The sequence below is a fragment of the Anopheles arabiensis genome, chromosome 2, assembly GCF_016920715.1.
Source record: "Anopheles arabiensis isolate DONGOLA chromosome 2, AaraD3, whole genome shotgun sequence".
NCBI classification, from domain to species: domain Eukaryota; kingdom Metazoa; phylum Arthropoda; class Insecta; order Diptera; family Culicidae; genus Anopheles; species Anopheles arabiensis.
Window position 1 is genome coordinate 55,146,311 of NC_053517.1, and position 18,383 is coordinate 55,164,693.

Genomic DNA, 18,383 nt, shown 5'->3' on the forward strand with positions numbered 1-18,383 from the left:
CAACGAGAATTTATTTTGGGTGCATAACAAACGGTGGTTCACATTGAGTAGGCAGAGTCACAGCTGCGTAGAAGAAAAACACAAAAGCATTGTTTGTTTTCAGTATGTTATAGGAGAACTGTACGGTTGGTCATTCACAGTGCTATTTCCTCTACTCTATGGCGAAGATGGTGCTTTTGCAAGAAATTTACTGTCCTGAGCAGATCGTGATACCTGAAAATTTTCACATCACCCTAAAGCAGTATGCGAAAGGTTTGTTAAAATATTTTCTCTTTATACTGCCGCCCAGAAACGGAACCTAACATGTTTGTGTGTATTTGTCTGTGGCCTACACCTACAGCGGTAATACGAACGCAGCCGTTTGATTTGTTACGGTGGTCGGCAGCATATTTCCGTAGTTTGGCACTCAGTGTGCAGCCCCCGGTTAAATCACGCTACGAACCAGCAGGACACTTTAGGCAACTAACCACTGGCATTGTTCGAGTATTAATTGATCAGGTGAGCATGTGTTTCCATTTCATACATATCGACAGTTTAATGAAAATTAGCTCAATGGTCGCTTACGTGTGTACAAAAAATGTAAAAATTCAAGCGCATCGTAAACTAGTTGCCTTACTTTGAAGTGATTATTTATGCATGAGTTAGAAATAGATTAACTTTGTTTTTAAATCATGCATTCAACCTTGTAGCATATCTGCTATACATACCAAATTATAATACACGCTATCAGCTAAAGACACTTTGTAACACACTTTGGAAAGAACCATTGTTCTTGTCAACACACAAGACAAACGTAACTAACTTAGTGAAAACAATAACTATTCAACATACAACCCGGAACCAAATGCATGAAACTCACAAGTTCTTTTGAGTATAAATAAAACCAACTTCGAAAACAAACATAAGCCTTACTTAGTGTATCCTTTTGATACACTTGATGGATGCCATCAGAGCGTCCATATTCCTGATTTATTTAATCGAAAATTTTACCGGAAATCAAATTTGTTCGTTACGAAAAGCTTCCGTAAAGTGCCATTTATTTCAATTGAACCCTATAATGAACTAGTTTTAAAATACTGTTTCGATTGCAGTGCATTACCGCCATGGTTTACATAGTGGCATAGCAATAAATTAAATGCATGATTAAATTTTTAGGCACTCCAGACAGGAACATGCTCCACTAGGTTTTCACACCTCGCATTTCTACCAGACAGGCAAGTGGTGGAGATCATACTTCCGTGAGAGAAGTGTGTTGATTCACAAATACTACGACTACCCCTAATTCATTACAATTCTCTGACAACGATTTACGCTGCATACTTGGCCAACGCTGGTCGAAGTATGTACAGCACTATGCAAACAAAATGCAAAATCGCACCACTTTACTTGTTTCTTCTGTTTATTTCCCATTCGCAAAGCTCAAGCTCAGGACTCGAATACTTGCAGGGTTTTATCATCTTCTACAAGGTTCTCACATTATTCGTTTTTCTTTTCTCTTTTCATGCTGCACGTTTCCGTGTGTTTGCCATTGCCCGGCTGGCGTTTCATTGAGAACTTCTTCACAGCTTGGGAAAGGTTATTACGTACACAAGAAGATCCTTCTGGAGAAGTGGGAAGGTTTATGTCTGCCGGAAGTAAGAAACGTTGTATTATTAGTAATTTTGTAAGCTCGAAACATTTCAATGCACACACACACACATCCACCAAACCATTTATGTGTATTCGTTGTTTTTGATCTCATATGTCCATGTCCAACAACGATACAGTTTGTCGGTTGATGTGTTGAATACTGTTTATCATTTTTCTAACATTATATTTCTATATACTCTATGAACATCTGGGATAAACTTCATGCAACCTTGGAAATCGTCCGGACTTTCCTAACACGCCGAGGAAGGAAGACTTATTAAATGTTCTGTCACTACTTCGGATGTTGAATTGGTCCCAACTCCATTGGCTGAAGATTATTGCCGTTTTCATCGGTCAACTGTGTAAAGTAAGTAGCGGTCGGTGGTTACGAATGGTGTTGATACGATAATGAAGCTCCCTTCTCATTTAATTATCTACGCTTCACCGTGAGACTGTTACTATTTCACACACAATTTTCACTAATTCTGAAGTCTATATGATTCGCATCCTTCGCACAAACTAATTCCCAGAACTTTACGAAAACCACAGAAATGATCTGTGAAATGCTAACCGAAGATCCAGATGGAGGTGCAGCGTCGATGCCGTTTTGGATGTTCCGAGAGTGCTTTCTTGCGCTGGCCGATTTGGACTGCAGCTCCGTGCAAAAGTTTGTCAACGGAAGGAAAGTTCTGTAAGTTATGGTACCACTGCAGTGATTAAAGCTGTAGTATGCAATAACGTTGTTACCCAAAACCTTGCTTTCTGAAACTGTATCTCGAACTCTTTGCTCACACTGTCATTGTGGAATGTCTCGTGGAATGTATGAACACACACAGGGACGAAGATACTGGGGCATTGGAAGAGGAACAGATGCCGCCCGCACTTCCGAAAGTTTTGTCAACAATTTCATTTAAAAATGCCATTATTGACAAGTACCGTTCCACACTAGAGGTGAGAGGCTTCTTAGGTGACCTTTCCATGTATTGTGATGTCTGTTTAACTTTTTGATTGCAGCATGAAACCAAGCAGCATCATTTTGCTCTGTCCGGCAACATCAACACTGACGACAACGACCAACTTTCGGAACCTTCGGTCGCTCCCTCGAGGCTGGAATCTGATTTTAAGTTTTTCGGCGATGACACCGATGCACATGAATCTCTCCGCAGGGCACCAGACTTTAACAGTGTCATAGTTTTGCTGAAGCGACTTCGTGGCGATGGGGCCATTTCGATGGTCAGTGAGAGCACCCTGTCCAAGGCTGCTCTAGAGCGTACGCGTGAACGTTCGAAACAAATAGAAGAACTCAAGGTCTCGATCAGTGAAGAGGAATACAACAAACTGAAGGAACAAGAACGGCATGAGCTGCTGAAGGAAATGGGCCCACCATGGTTATTGTTGTATCTGTTCTCTCAAGACTGCTCTCGTTCCAAATCGTTCAATTATGTTGAGCAGTCCTCTACCTCTATCTCGGACGACTCCGTATCAGCATATTCGATGGAAAACATTTTCGAGGACACGTTGGAATTGGATCCAAGTGCCACTTTTGCACACGACCGTCGTAAATCTAGCTTCTCTCTACCGGTAACACTACGGGCAAGGATGAGCGTCAGCTCTCATTCTGCAGCTTTCATTACAAACGAAATCCTCTCGAAGGTCGTCTGCTCCATCGATCAGGCAATTATTGACGGAGAGTGTGAGCTTTCATTAGGCTCGATAGCTAATTTCTTGGAGGAAAAATCTAACTCAAACGAAGATTTTCTTGCTCCCGCTGATCATGAAAAATTACAGTCATTTCTAAAAGAAGCGGAAAGCCGTGAACTGGAAGTGAAAGACATAAATGAGCTGTACAACTTTTTTGTAAGTGAAAGCTTCAAGCGTGCCTTACAGGACAACGACAATGAACCACAACAGAAGGAAATATTTAGCATCTTTGGAGAAAGCGGAATCGAAGTGGATGCAAATCTGCTTGAGGCTAAAATTTCGGACAGTATGATACTAGGTCTAGTAGCACCACCGCCAATAGAAGAACCCTCGGAAGAAACAAAAGAAAAATCTGAAAGTGTAGAACTGAGTGCAATTTTACCGACACCCTCCATGGATACACTGTTGCCAATTGCCTGTGAAGGGAATACACAGACTGATCCAATCGAAATAGCCTGCGTGCAGCGTAAAATACCTCTTGTTCCAACGGATGATCAGCGCATTACATATAAATGCAAAATATCTCCAATACCAGGTATCGGTACCCCTTTGGATGAGACCGTTCGTGATGCGTTTCTCACATATTTGGCACAACGTGCCGTAGATCAACAAGGTTTGATATATCCACGCAATTTTCATGAGGCTCTATGCCCGCGCATCGAGTGATTTAACTAAAAACTGAGTGGATTTCAAACATATGGCGATCTGCTTTCAATCTTGCCAAGGCACATTTCCCCAAAAAACATTTATCATGGTTCTACAGCTATTAAGCGATGATTGTATGCCATAGGAAGTGTTGTTTTCAAAGGGAAATGATACGATTTTTTAGTGCTTTAAAGCGTTGCTGCAATATACAAAAATGAACACCCGAGTGCTAAAGAATTCAAAATCTTTTGTGCAAAGCCTGACTGCTGAAGATATATATTATCGTCACGCACATACCATTTATGATACACAATACATACCACATTTATCACATCATTATTCACTTGAGGATGAAATTTTCCATTTTTCACCCTGCAGCACTGTTCATGTGAATTACTTAACGTACATGTTGGAGCACTTGCTAAGCCATCATCAGCGTGAGAAACCTGAGAGTTTGTACAGCGTATATGGTGGTTCTCTATCTAAAGACTAGTACTAGTACAAAACCTAACAAAACATGTACAATGAAAATGTTTTTGTTTGCAAGCTTATCAAACTATATTCCATGGTATTTGTATTTCTATTCATCAACCAAATTGTACCCAGGTCCATCGAACGCACCAATTACTATGATTCTTTTAACGGCTTGGCAAACGAAAACAGGCATACATCTCACCATATTTGTCTACACCTTCTTCTGAATATAAATACCGGTACGAACAAATGGTCATGTGGCACTGTTTGCGGCAACATTCGGCGGTCACTCAGGAAGGACAGAAAACAAAGCATACCTGAACTGTGACGTAAAAAACCGTCCAGCTCAAAAAAAAAAAAAAAGAAAGACAGCAGTGCTGCAACCATTAAAAAAAATGGCATACACCCAAAAGTGAACAATACAACAAGAGTTTAATGATGTTGTCGGATGCAATGCATAGCATGATTTAAAATTTTAACCCATGGAGCGGAAGTTAGCTGCTGTAATGCTGTCGTTTCCGGTACCACCCATGGACCACTTGTGCAGTTTTTGACTGGCGAGGTTCAATTGTTTGTACTTTTCAGCCCCTCGTTTTCACCTCAAAATTCAATGTAATTGAATGAAAGTGAATGTGAGTTTATTAAATGGCACTACCGAACATATACACACGTATGGCGTGCTAGCTGAAAGAAACAAAGAAAAACAAATTATGATCAGCAGGAAACCGAAAAACAACAAAATAGTTAAAAAAATACAGAAATATTAAGAAACACATTTCTGGCACAATGAAATATGAATCAAATTAACTGAAAAAAGTACACATGAAAAGCACGCAGCGATAGAGCAAATATGTAACATTATTGACACAGGGATAATACTACAGGGACGACATAAAATTAGTACAAATATTTGAACATAGAATGTATTTCCACGATGACGTTTTTAATGGTGTATCTCACATGTTTACAATAAAGAAATATAATTCCTTATCTTGTTGCGTTGATTCTGCACGATACATTCTGCTATCCAAACAATGTTACGAAATTCTTGCTCTTTTAGTTTTAGGTATGAGTAAAATACACCAAAATGAAACTGCTGCATAAAGCTGCGCGCGTGGAGCTTAGCTTCGTAACCGGAAAATTTGTCTTCCAAGGACCATCCATCGAGATTGTTTAGGTCTTCGAACAGCGTTCCATACTCAGCATAACGCGAGGCAACCAACCGTACTTGCTCGTAATCAGACGCGCGTCCCAATGCCAACAAACCTTCTGGATACAAACGACCACAGCATGGATAAAGATGCACATACTCTTCTTTGGGGAGTGCCGTTCCAAGTGCGTTGATGGTTATAATGATGGCACGACGATCCGCTTCAAATGCTAGTATTTCACACATAACATTTGCAGTAGCTCCTCCAATTTCTTTGCACAAGTTGTAGAACTTCTCCAAATATGTTTTATACAGAGTGTTGCGTAAAATTTCGATATTCAGTTCATCCATATCCTGCTCCCAGCAACAATTGTCAAAAAACGGAGCCAGCGGAGAATCGATCAGAATTGCATTGTACAGATCAGAGGGGGCTAATGTCATATTAATAGCTTCCATTTGTTCAAATAGGCCAAGTGGGTTGCACATTGCGATTACATCTAGCACTGGACGCTTGTGCAACATACCCGTAATGAGCAAGATCGTGTTATCGATCATGTAACTGTATGTGATAAAGTCCAGAAACTCCGCCAATGGCTGAACCGCCTGATTCCGAAGATATGAGAATTCGACAACCAATGTTTCACGCAGCCTTTGGTCGATTATAGACACCGTAATTGGGGACGTTTCGTTCGCTAAAAACGGTCCATACTCAGTGCTTTGCAGTTGAAGCTTCAAATCTTCGAGTGTTTCACACTGTATCAAATTCAAGTAATCAGACTGCTTCAAGATGCTAGATTTGAAACCACGGCACAAAGCTTCCAGATATCCACCGTCAATATTGAATAAACAACCAGACATATTTTATCGGTAAGGTATGTGCCCTGCTTAGCAGTAAATAACTTCGACTACTACCGATGTTCAACCCAAAGCAACATTGTACAGTGCTGCACTGCAAAAACTGAACTACTTTGTTTCTACTTTCTATTCCACACATGGATGTAGTTAGATACATCAACCATGTCATGTGTACGCAGCAAACTAATCGAAATTTACTGTTTACGCAACTCGCTGTACGACAATCGATTACGATTATGAATTATTGTTACCTTGCTGATGCATATCACGTATCAAGTAATATGACATCGATTGTTCAAGTCATTTAGATTGCGAATGGTGAAAACAGAATTTTAACTGTAAAAACATGGCAAAAATTATTGGTGCTTCATTGAGTGCGGATTTTCGAATGAGGTTTTGATGTGTTTTTTTTAAAGGTAATTATTACATACATACATTATATACATTTTAATATTGTCCAAAGAAAGCATATAATTTAGATAATAGAAAAAAAAACGTTTCCCTGCAGAAGAACTCCACTCCAACGCGATGGCTGAAACATGATCTATATCATGACGTGTAAACTGTTAAATTTATCCAGTATATTGTGTAAAAGGCACAAAAGGTCTAATATCAATCAGAGCTCCACTATATTGTAATTAAAAATAGTAAACAATAAAAAAAAGATAATAGAAAAATATTTATCTTTTTAGTCATATTTCACCATTTTGATTGTCGAGGTGCGGATTGTCGAGCGTGCGGATTAAAAAGATGCAGACTACCGAACGTGAAGTGTATAACCACGCTGGTTGGGTCTTTTTAATTAGCTTGTTTAGTAGTTGGTACCTCAATAGTCGTGTTGTTTCCAAGTGACGAAGTAGCTGTGACATAAAGAAACATCGGCATGGTAGTCATAAGCCGCGTTTCGATGAAACGATTTCTGCTTGAAAACTCCTGTCAAAATCATCGTTTTCCATGGCAACGGAAAATCGAGCAAAGTTCGGCGAATCTTATTCGTGCAATTTTTGCTATCCACCGCAGGCATGGCACGAATCTTTGCTTGTAATAGGCGAAAGGCCATGAGAGTGACAATATGCTGACCGACGTGAGCTTTTGTCACTTTTTTTAGCTTTTGTCAAAATTTTGTAACCTGGAGCAGCCAGGAAATAAAGTTGACAAAAGTTGACAAAAGTGACAAAATTTGACGTTCGCTAAAAAGCGTAAACAAACAGCTATTTGGCGCAGTTGTGACCCATTGCTATGATAATAATGCTAAAATGCACGATTCTAATTGATTTAAGTACCTATTTCGTGCTTCTTAAACAAAATATCGATCATATTCAGATGTTGGAGCTTTTTGTCGTTCTTGTGTATGTTTTTGGTGTGGCCACGAGAAAAGCTCTTTTTTGCAGTTGACAAGCAATGTTGACAAAGTTGACATTTTTGTCAAAATTTTGTCACGTCCGTGGCCACGCGCTAAATCATTTGACAGGTGCAAAGAAAGCTTTGTACTTTGGTATTTCAACTTATGTTTGCGATCCCTGCGCATGGGACAACATTCGTTAAAAGGTGTTTAGTGATTTCCATACAGTAAAAACAAGTGTTAATGTGTAAAAGTTTATAATATTGCCGTTTTTGAATCTACAGAAGAATCGTCTAATGGAAACGCAAAACTGTTCGCGAATCGTTTTTGATAATGGAAGGGGAAAGATTCGCCATCAAAAAAACGTTTCATCGAGAGTTACCTATTGAATTTGTATTTTTAGTTGGCACGTTTTTCCATGTTTCCAAGATTTTAAAAATTTTGCAATAGGCCATGTGATTTTTTAAAATTTCTCGAAAACAACTACTATCGAGCTGATATCGCATCGAACTATCGAAAACTGCTGTCTGCCTACTATCGCGCGTTCAACTAAAAAGCATGACTGTACGGTCTGACGAGGTGAAATATACAGCGAGATGAACTATGTGACCGATAAAATATCTGACAGCTAACGCATCACAGTAACTAGCTGATATGAAATGTATACAAATAACATGTACTAAAACGCACTAAATTCATCAAAGAACTTCAATATCAAACATTTCGTTTATTTTAAGTCAAAAGTTCATCATTTCTTCCAATTTGTAAATGTTCCGCTTAAGAAGATACTTTTTTTGAGTTATTATCGAAAGCGGGTGTTGTATCTCCCCCAACCCTTAAGCTTTAACTGTTCTCGATATTTCGCTATATATTTCACCTGGTCTGGCCGCACGGCGACAACTAAAAAGCGTTCCACTTTTTAGTGCAACTGCAGCTGTATTTGATGTATAACTATACGATGAAGAGTGTCAATTAAACAATAGTTAATCTCTACACAATCCTGAAAATGGTGAACTCCTTTTCTCATTAACTACCACCCTGTACTGCTAATGCGAACTAATTATGATACTACTGAAAAACACGGGACGTATAAGATAATCAATTATGCTGCTGTGGATAAATTAACGATGACGATTAAAAATACATTTGTGTCGCGGCCGTTTTCTGTGCCTTTCAACGTCGAAAAGCCGGCAAGGCTACAAGAACCGAGCAATTCTGCCATCGTTCGAGCGGTGAACGATAAATTGAAATGTACGACCGATTCCGCCCTTATCGCCGACGCTGTCAACGTATCAAATCATTTTACGATGAAACAGTTCGTCGGTCAGTGCTGGATGGATGCATTCGAAGCACTGCAAGCATCGCCCAATCCTTATGAAATCCCATCCCCGATGAAATATGATGGCAGTCGGCAAAGTAAGCCGAGCAGCCGTGTCGGTACGTGCTATTTTAGAACGAATCTCATGAATGATGTGTCTTCCTGTTCCGGTGTTCAGGTCTCGACGTCAACGAAATGATCACTCAGATCTGAATCGTTCGCACTGTGGAAAGCCATGCCGGTTGCGCGGTCTGCGAATCCTGCACCAAACGAAGGCAATTTATTAAGTAAGGAAAATGCACTCCCTGTTTTGCCTGCCCTTCCACTTTCTCTTTTCGTCTTACTGACTTCCACTGCAGTGCAGATACAGTTCATGACAATCTTTTGCAAAAAAAAATGGTTTCTTCAATTTGAAGATGGCAACAAATGGATCCAATATCTTCCAGCTAAGTTATATTCCATTGTGTTATGCCATCGCCGATCATACGCAAGACATACCTTGGCTAGACGTAACTTGTGAGGCTTATTTGAATGTATAAATATTTTTTCTCTGCATTACAACACTAAACATCACTGATTTTACATTTCGAACTTATATGATGTAGCATGAAAAAGCATCGTTGATAAAGATGGACTGTAACAGCATAAGACTTTTTTTTCTTCATCTTGTTCGGCAGTTTAAGAATGTATAACTCCGACCAGATGCGAGTCATTCAAATTGAAGCATTGCTGGTATCCTTCTAGCACGAACGAAAGCGTAGATCGTGGGAGAAATTAATTAATGGAACATTTCAAGTCGTAAAGTAAATATGCTGCAGGTTGGTCGCTCCAAACGCACACACTTTCTAACAAACATACACTCACACTCAGACACTGTTTCTTTATGCTCACTTCGTCAAAGATGTGATAGTAATGAATTTCTGCAGTCATTTCCCTTCTTCTTCAATTAAACGCCACTCCAACTTTTGCTCCAGTGGAAGTCCGGTAAAGGTGTGCTTCAAATAAATCGATGTTAAGGAAATTAAACTACACTTTGTTGTCTGATCTATTTCATACAATTATTCGCTCGCTCTAGCTGCATCCCATGGGTAAAGAGAGATGCCCAATCGAACAACAAGAAATGAGCCAAGAATGCAATTAAAAGTTATCCCGCGGTTCTTTTCTTCCAGTACACTCTATCGCGCTCACAAATAAATAAAATTGGAATGCGTTTCACGCTGTTTGCAGAGCAACTTAACTTAACAGTGAGAAACACGATACAGACTATCGCCATCTTCCCAGAACACTGATCACAATGAAAGATTTACACAATTAACAGCGTTTTTGGAATAAACAAAAATCCTATCAATACATTCTTTGTACGAAAACAGATTAAAAATGAAGGCTGGAATGTATTTTTAGGTGTGTTGAGTTTTAAATGAAAAGCACTGTTAATTCTGCTCATGAGAGTACTAGCAACCATTTTACTAATTGTTGATAAAAATCAATGGTTCATTTAATCTAATACGACAGACGGTCAAATAGAGGGCGACATAGACGTAAAGAATAGGGACAATCACTGTCAAAAAAATCGAGAAAGTGAGAGGTTATAAAAGAATCTAGCGCAGAAGTAGCGTTTCTTTTGTTACGCGCTCAGTTCGTAGTTAATAAAGTATGTTTAACCTATAGCAAAAGCATGTGTTAAACGAATTTCAACAAAGTTTTCCGGTTTTCAACATCGGACTTGGATTGAGATAAGGTATTTGAAGCTACTTGTACAATCTTCGGGACTCCATTTACCGACTGCATTCCGTTAGATTTGCCACAACACATCTTACGCACATCTTTATCATACCGTCGGATGGATTATGCATGTGTTGAATTCTAATTATGGTCATTTCAAGGAGTTCATTTCCATTGAATATTAATTTATTTTTATGTTTGCAATGAAACTGTGTGATATATTTGTTTAGAAACAGAGAAAAACGGCTAAAGAAAGGCCCTCATATTTTGATTTTGTTTTGAACATAAAAATTTGTTACGATTTCAGTTACCACCGAGTGAAGTGATTGTCTAAAAATAGACGCATTGTAAAACCGTAGTCTTATAAATTCGAATTTTAAAGTTTAAATGTAAAGTAAATTTTAAAGTGTAATAATCCTATGTAACTAAGGCCAATAAAGCTAGCTGAATAGCTTTTCATGGAAAATTGCACCCAATCTTTAAAAGATTTCGTTTCATCTGATTCAGCTACCAATCTCGCATGTCTCATTGGTACAGTCTGTTCCTGAGTTACGCGGTACTTGATATACGCAGATTCAGAGATATGCGATGTTCTAAATTTGCCATTTTATGTGACAAATCAGTACAATTTGTTGCAATATTTGTCAAATGCAAAATAAATTGCTATTTTTGTCGAAATTTTTAAACCGCATAAATACTGTAATTTTCTACATGAATGGTAGTACATAAATGGTAGAGTGTATAGAAGTACTAAATTGTATCAAAATAATTTGAAAATCGTGATATTCGACTTACGCGGATACCTGTGGAATGCATAAACCGCGTATCACGGGCACAAACCGTATATTAAAACATTAAAAATACTATTTTGATAATTTATAAAACATCTACATGCTATGTTTTAACAACGTTCCTGAGACAAAGTGAACATGATTGAACCAAATATTACCATTTGCGCTTAAATGTATACTGACTACTTCGGTTACTTCACAAACTAACACGGAATTATACAAGTACAAACACGATCATATGATAATGATAATTGAAAGATTGATTTGTAGCAGATAATCTGTATCCTTCAGCTTTTACCTTTTCGTGATGAACAGAATTGTGCAGTTTGTTATCCAAGATACGGTTAAATGTTAAACCCCCCATCAATTCATACGATAAATACCAAGAGCCACTTACCTACTACCGTTAACACATTTGTTGCAACGCCCGTGTAGAATGAGGGTGCATCCGCTGTAACTTCGCATGTGAAATTACCGGATAAATTAAACCCCACATTTCGTAACGTGACGTGTGTTGCATTCGATACGGTCATCTACGAATAGAAAAAGAAAGAAAAAACGAAATTAAAGACATTTATCGATAAGCAACGACGAATTATCAAGCATTTTAGATATTTGGGTTCAATATTATACTGGGGTGCACTTTTCTTACACAGATACCATCATTCTATCTAAACCCATATTCAACATGTAGATAAGAGCACACGATCTTATCTTTCGATGGATCGGATTAGACTCAATTAGTTGCGGACGAGACGGAAATTGGCTAACGCACCCGCAGTCACAAACACCCGGAGTCAAGAAGTTTGTGTCAGTTACGCCGTGATTGTGGTATTGTAATAATGGGTCTCATTTGTGTGCTGTTGGTCATTACGGTTTCTGTGCATGTCACGGTGGATGGTGTGATCACCAACCCATTGTCTAACTTTGTGACGGTCCCTAATTTGGGACCAACCCATCCGATGGATAACCCTGACTGGGTACCCCCAACAGCTCCCACCAGAGAAAAGGACCGCGAATATTGGTTGACCAGTGGACAGGCCCGACTACGGCGTCAACTGGAACTGAACGAGCAAAACATAAACGTGGCCAAAAACGTTATCATCTTTCTCGGCGATGGATTGTCAATACCAACACTCGCTGCCACCCGCATGTACATGGGGGGCGAGGAACTGGAACTTTCGTTCGAAACCTTTCCCCACACGGGACTCGCGAAGACATACTGCATTAACTACCAGGTATCGGATTCTGCTTGTACGGCCGCCGCCATCCTGACGGGAGTGAAGAACAATTATGGCACTATCGGGGTCAGTGGTCATGTGCCGCTAAGAAACTGTCCACTCAGCTTGCAGGAGTCGAACCGTTTGACATCGATACTGAAGTACGCCCAGGAGGATGGTCGCTCGACAGGGATCGTCACAAACACACGCATCACCCATGCAACGCCGGCCGTTGCGTACGCCGTCTCCGGGGCGCGATACTGGGAAGATGATACGGAATTACCCCCGGGCTGTGTAGACATTGCAACGCAATTGGTTCACGGCGACATCGGGACGAACCTTACTGTAGCCCTTGGAGGTGGATCAAGACATTTCTATCCAACCGGAACGTTGGACCGAAATGGCGAACCGGGAAGACGCACTGATGGTCGCAATCTCGTCGATGAGTGGATCAACGATGCAGTTGCTCGTGAGTTGCGGGCTCATTTTGTTCACGACCGGGTAAGTGCACGGGCCCATGAGAATCACTGCAAAATTGATCACCTCATCGGAATGTTCCTCAGACTGGACTCATGGCTATCCAACCCGAGCTGGTGGATCGATTGTTCGGTTTGTTTAGCGGAAACCACATGTCTTATAGGATGTTGGCAGATGCGCAACGTGAACCATCGCTGCAGGAAATGACAATTAAAGCTTTGGAAATTCTCCGACGCAATGACCGTGGATACGTACTACTAGTAGAAGGTATGTACAGCCAGTCGATTCTCATTGCCAAAACATTATTTAAAGCATTTTTAGAAGTAACATAATGTTAAACTGCCAACTGCCTCTTGATACCTGATAAAACAACAATATTTGATAGAATTTCTCATATCTTTTATGATAAAACGGTTGTTCCCGAGATGCACTATTTATGCGTCGAATTTCCACGTAAGTCGACAAAAAAAAACTTCTTCAAAAAAACATTCTTTTTCTTTTTGCACAACAACTGTTTTCGGTCAAGGCATGTCTGTACCTCTTGTGGGCTTGACTTTCAGTGGACTTATTGATTTATCCATACCAAAATATTCAGTCCTACGTATGTAGGCACGGTCCACTCGAGACTTGAACCCTTGACGGGCATGTTGTTTAGTCGTGCGAGTTGACGACTGGAACCGGCCAAAAACCAAGGCGGCATACAGTGCAGAGCTTTAAAACCTTTTACAAGCATTCATACTAAATAGTCGTAGCCCTGTTTGACATTACATTTTGCATCTAGAATAGCCAATTTCCTTGATGGCCTACGCTTATCCGAGAATTTGGCTTTCAACCATTTGAACATTTCCATTCGGCCGCGTTGCTCAAAATCCTCACGGCGCTTCATTTCCGTCTCGCCCATTTACGTGCTCAACTGGTTCCCATCACTCACAGTGGAGAACGATGACGTGTTGACGTGATTGATGCAGAATTCATCCCTAACTAGTTCCCACACAAATCCTCACCACATCAACTTCTACAAAATCCACCCTTTCTTGTAAACGAGGTTCGCAATGGTGCAGTGATTCAATTTTTCAAACCACCAGCGTCATGTACCACCAGCCTCGTCAGTACGTGCTGCAGGAAGTTAGTACTGTGGTATTGTTTTAGAAGTGATATCACGTCAGTTGCGTCAAAGTCCTAACGATTCGATCGCTCATTGTAGTGCTTCACTTGCTACCAGCAGATGATATGCTTGTTCATAGTTCTTGGGGTTACCGATTCTTTGCCTTTTTGCCTTTTTTTTCCTCGGATAATAGGTGGACGAATTGATCACGCTCATCATGATAATTTGGCAAAGCTAGCATTGGATGAGACAGTAGAGCTACATCGAGCCGTCGAGAGTGCTGTTCGACAGCTGGATGAAAGCGTCCAGGAAACACTGGTACTGGTGACAGCCGATCACTCGCATACATTCACGATCGGAGGATATCCGGTGAGGGGTAACGATATCCTCTCGACCGGAGATTTTTCTCGCTTCGACCGGATGCCGTTCTTCACGCTAGCTTACGCGAACGGACCAAGTTATGCGGATCATTTCTATGAAAATGGGGGCCGCAGGAATCCCGACGAGATGCGAGACCGATTCCACGACCCCGACTTTACATATCCGGCCGCTGTTCCCTACGAGGATGAAACCCACGGTGGAGACGATGTGGCCGTATTTGCCAAGGGTCCGTGGGCACATATTTTTAGTGGACTGTACGAGCAGCACGTCATCGGACACGGGCTCTTGTTTGCTGCCTGTCTAGGCCCGGATACATTCCACCAATCGGACGCTTGTCGTGAACGGCTGCGTGGAGGCACAGCAACACCCATACGAGGCTTAGCACAACTACTTGCAATGCTTATGGTGATTGTATACATCCGCACAAAAACGTTGTTGTTAGTGTAAAATCAAAATTCGAATAAATGGTAAAGATGAGCAATACAAGCAAAAAACCAAAATTACTTGAAGTAAAGGGAAATAAATTGATTGAAACGGCTTGCAAAACATGCATTAGGACATTATTTACAACCGAATCCCGATGAGTCTCCTTTTGCAAGTCGCAGTTGTACTATATGCAAACAGAAAACTCCTCGAGTGAAACAAACAATAAACAAAAAACACAACTTTTACGATAACAAACGACACTTTTCGCTTTTTATTTTGCAAACTTTTGTGTTCGTGTTTTTTTGGTATCATTATCGGACCTAGCATCCACCTATTCCGGGGATGGAAGCATGGAAGACAATTTGAACCTTTTAATATTTGATTGTGCCTATCCTATCGCTTTGTTCCATGCTTGAAGTTATTTTTTCGTTTCTCGTACAGCTTTCCCCGATCCAAACGGACCGTAGCACAAACTTTCTATTCCAGTGTGCCATTTTGCTATTTTCATGCAACAACGCGGTCGGTAATCGATTCCAGGCTGTTTCTCCTGCGCCCACAACCGGAGCACCTGTAGGCCTTCGGAAACCGTAATTAATCAAAAACTTTTTCTCAGCTCCAACTGCCTTCGCCTACACCCCTTAATGCTTCAGAGCGCGAGGGATGCTAGGGCAAGGCGACAGTAGGATATTTACCACCCCGTGTTACTTTCCTTCTCGCAGAGTGAAATTAGAATCACCTAATGAAGTACCTCCGCTCGGTGCAATCAATCGATTCGCACGGCACCTTCGCTAAATACTTTCGTGCGAGACCGTGATCGAGCACACACCTTCAAGGTATGTTGTTTCTAGACTATTGCAAGAAAGCGCACGAAAGGAAACTTGGAATTCACTAATACAAATGGACATTCCCATTCCCCCGCCGAACGGTGGCGGTTTGGGAGATGTGTATAGCATCCCATTAGACGAACCGTGTGTTCCCTCTAACAACTGACCGCTAATCCGAATGAAATTCCGCACGCCGCCCGCATATTCTCTGTATTCTCTATCCATCATGCTGCACGTGTCAGAAGTTTTGCTGTTCATCGTTTCAAATCCGTACACGATACGTGCAGATTGCTGTGCCATTTGTGCAGCTTTTACTCGACTATGTTTCGTTACTTTCAAACACAGCATGAAGCAAAAGATTGGTCTTATAAAAATGATCACTTACGGGGTTCGTCCGTCTTTTTGGTGTTCGCGTTTGAGCTGAGAAACTGATTTACAACGATTGCTTGGAAGAGGCATTACTTCGTGACCAACTCCACCTTTAGAATAGTGAACATAGCACAGGTAAGCTATAAAAATCATATCCTCCAGTAGACTAAAATGCTTATATTCGACAGGAAAGTAAAAAAAACGCATAAATGTCATAATGCAACAAAATTAACAATCAACGCAATTAAGTAATAATTTAAATAAATTACATTAACATTTATTTTACGACTTTGTATGCTGTATCATTCTCTGCGTAATAAAAAGCAAAAGATGACTAACGAAATATGATTCCCACTATTGTTTATCCTAATATTTAATTAATCATAATTTATACATGTTAGTGATGACATTTATTCATTATATACGCTGGAAAATGTCAACAGAAGTAATTAAAAAATAAACAAATTAATATTTCAACATTACCACCCATATTTCCATACAACTAGCAAAGACGAAATTGTGCCTGACTTGTCCTAGGGCTCTTGAGCGTTCCCATCAAGAGCAAGCAGAAGATCAATTACTTGCACTCGAACAACTTCGTAAGACTTTCGACAAATCATCCAAGGCACGAAAGGGAGAGGTTCATTCTTGACACCCTTAAGCGACTTCTTTTATCCCTTTTGCCCATCGGTTCACGCCAGGGTGACGACTGGCGTTCAAACACGACCCTCGATTTTGCGTTCTACTCCACCAGTACTATACCACCAATATAGCCATGGTTTCTGCGATTTCTTGGGCACAAGTTTGATATTAAAAATCATAATTAATGATCTTAATTAAAATAAAGCCATCAGCGAATAAAACGAAGATGCTGCATGCTGTCGTTTTGCAGTCTGATCCCCACCACAAGACAAGCTAGAACCCAAACGTCCAACGACAACAAAAAATCTCTAGATGCAAAAACTCCCGGGCATGAGCTGATCCGGTTTGATTTAGATTTTTTCCACAACATAATCCATCTGCCTCGATATGGCGCTTTTGACGGGTAGTCATAGCGCTAACCTTTTTTTTTTGTCCAATTCGGATTCATCGTAGCTGTTGATTTCTTTTTATGTAATTAAAATTGTGTTTCTTCTTTCACTTATTTTCGTAACCACCTTTTATCAGTACAGACCCAAAGCAACCCTTTTGAGTGGGTATCATCATTAACGTTTCTTATCAAAAATTATCGGTGACCGACGCTCGAAATTTGAAAGGCTCCAGAATCGTAAGTCGAAAAGTAAAACAGAAAATCATCTTTGTAAAATAAAACCATAAAAGCACTGAAGGTGGTATTACTATTCCTTTATTTTTATTTTCCTTTGCGATTGAGAACCCCTACCTTTTCATGACTAAAAATGTAATAATTTAAAAATAAAATTTGGTGGTCTCAAAACGTGTAACTAATAAAATGTAAAACAAGCAAATTCAAAAATCTGATGGTTGTTTCAGAAACCGTGTTCAATAGTAGGTAAGTAGTAGTAAATTGCCAAAGTAGTGTGCTAAATTACTGTTTATACAACACCATACTTATCGTTCATGTTTTGGTAAATGATTATGTTGGGCTGTATGTATGTATGTAAACTTGAAAATATTATATCGAAATGGTAGGAAGCTGAACATGAGATTGGAAATCACTCAAGAGGCGAAGAGAGGAATTTTCATTTAATTAAACTAAATTCTCCGACGATTGCCATTCCTTCAATGCTACAAAGCGAGGAATCGAACAGCATTACAATCATTGGCCCGTTCTTCTAACCGTTAAAATATAGGACCGAAGCCATCTATACATTCCATCGTCACACCAGGATTCTAATCTTCTGCCTTTAATAAACTGCTGTCTTATGTGTGTGCTGCATTTGTTATGATAGAATTTTCTTCACATTATAGACACCAACAACAGTAGCATTGATGT

At 40.1% G+C, this 18,383-nt stretch overlaps 4 protein-coding genes across 4 annotated transcripts in view; 2 read left to right on the forward strand and 2 right to left on the reverse strand.

Annotated features, from left to right (window-relative positions):
• The window catches only part of LOC120893907, a 113,098-nt gene that overhangs the window by 70,935 nt on the left and 23,780 nt on the right, over window positions 1–18,383 (reverse strand). The window contains exon 4 of the mRNA XM_040296112.1: window positions 12,025–12,160. Coding sequence (XP_040152046.1) covers window positions 12,025–12,160 — 136 coding nt within the window. The remainder of the gene's footprint in view (window positions 1–12,024; window positions 12,161–18,383) is intronic.
• Window positions 54–4,816, forward strand: LOC120893904. The gene is made up of 7 exons (XM_040296106.1): window positions 54–252; window positions 341–498; window positions 1,566–1,634; window positions 1,898–1,996; window positions 2,160–2,320; window positions 2,466–2,580; window positions 2,644–4,816. Exons 1-7 carry the CDS (start codon window positions 159–161, stop codon window positions 3,994–3,996), a joined length of 2,049 nt encoding a protein of 682 aa, XP_040152040.1. The 5' UTR covers window positions 54–158; the 3' UTR covers window positions 3,997–4,816.
• Window positions 5,342–6,565, reverse strand: LOC120893906 (V-type proton ATPase subunit d-like). The gene has a single exon (XM_040296111.1). The coding sequence runs from the start codon at window positions 6,455–6,457 to the stop codon at window positions 5,414–5,416; it is 1,044 nt and encodes a 347-aa protein (XP_040152045.1). The 5' UTR covers window positions 6,458–6,565; the 3' UTR covers window positions 5,342–5,413.
• LOC120893905 (alkaline phosphatase-like) lies at window positions 12,469–15,319 on the forward strand. Its single transcript, XM_040296110.1, has 3 exons — window positions 12,469–13,348; window positions 13,411–13,591; window positions 14,623–15,319. The coding sequence occupies exons 1-3, from the start codon at window positions 12,470–12,472 to the stop codon at window positions 15,255–15,257; spliced, it is 1,695 nt and encodes a 564-aa protein (XP_040152044.1). The 5' UTR covers window position 12,469; the 3' UTR covers window positions 15,258–15,319.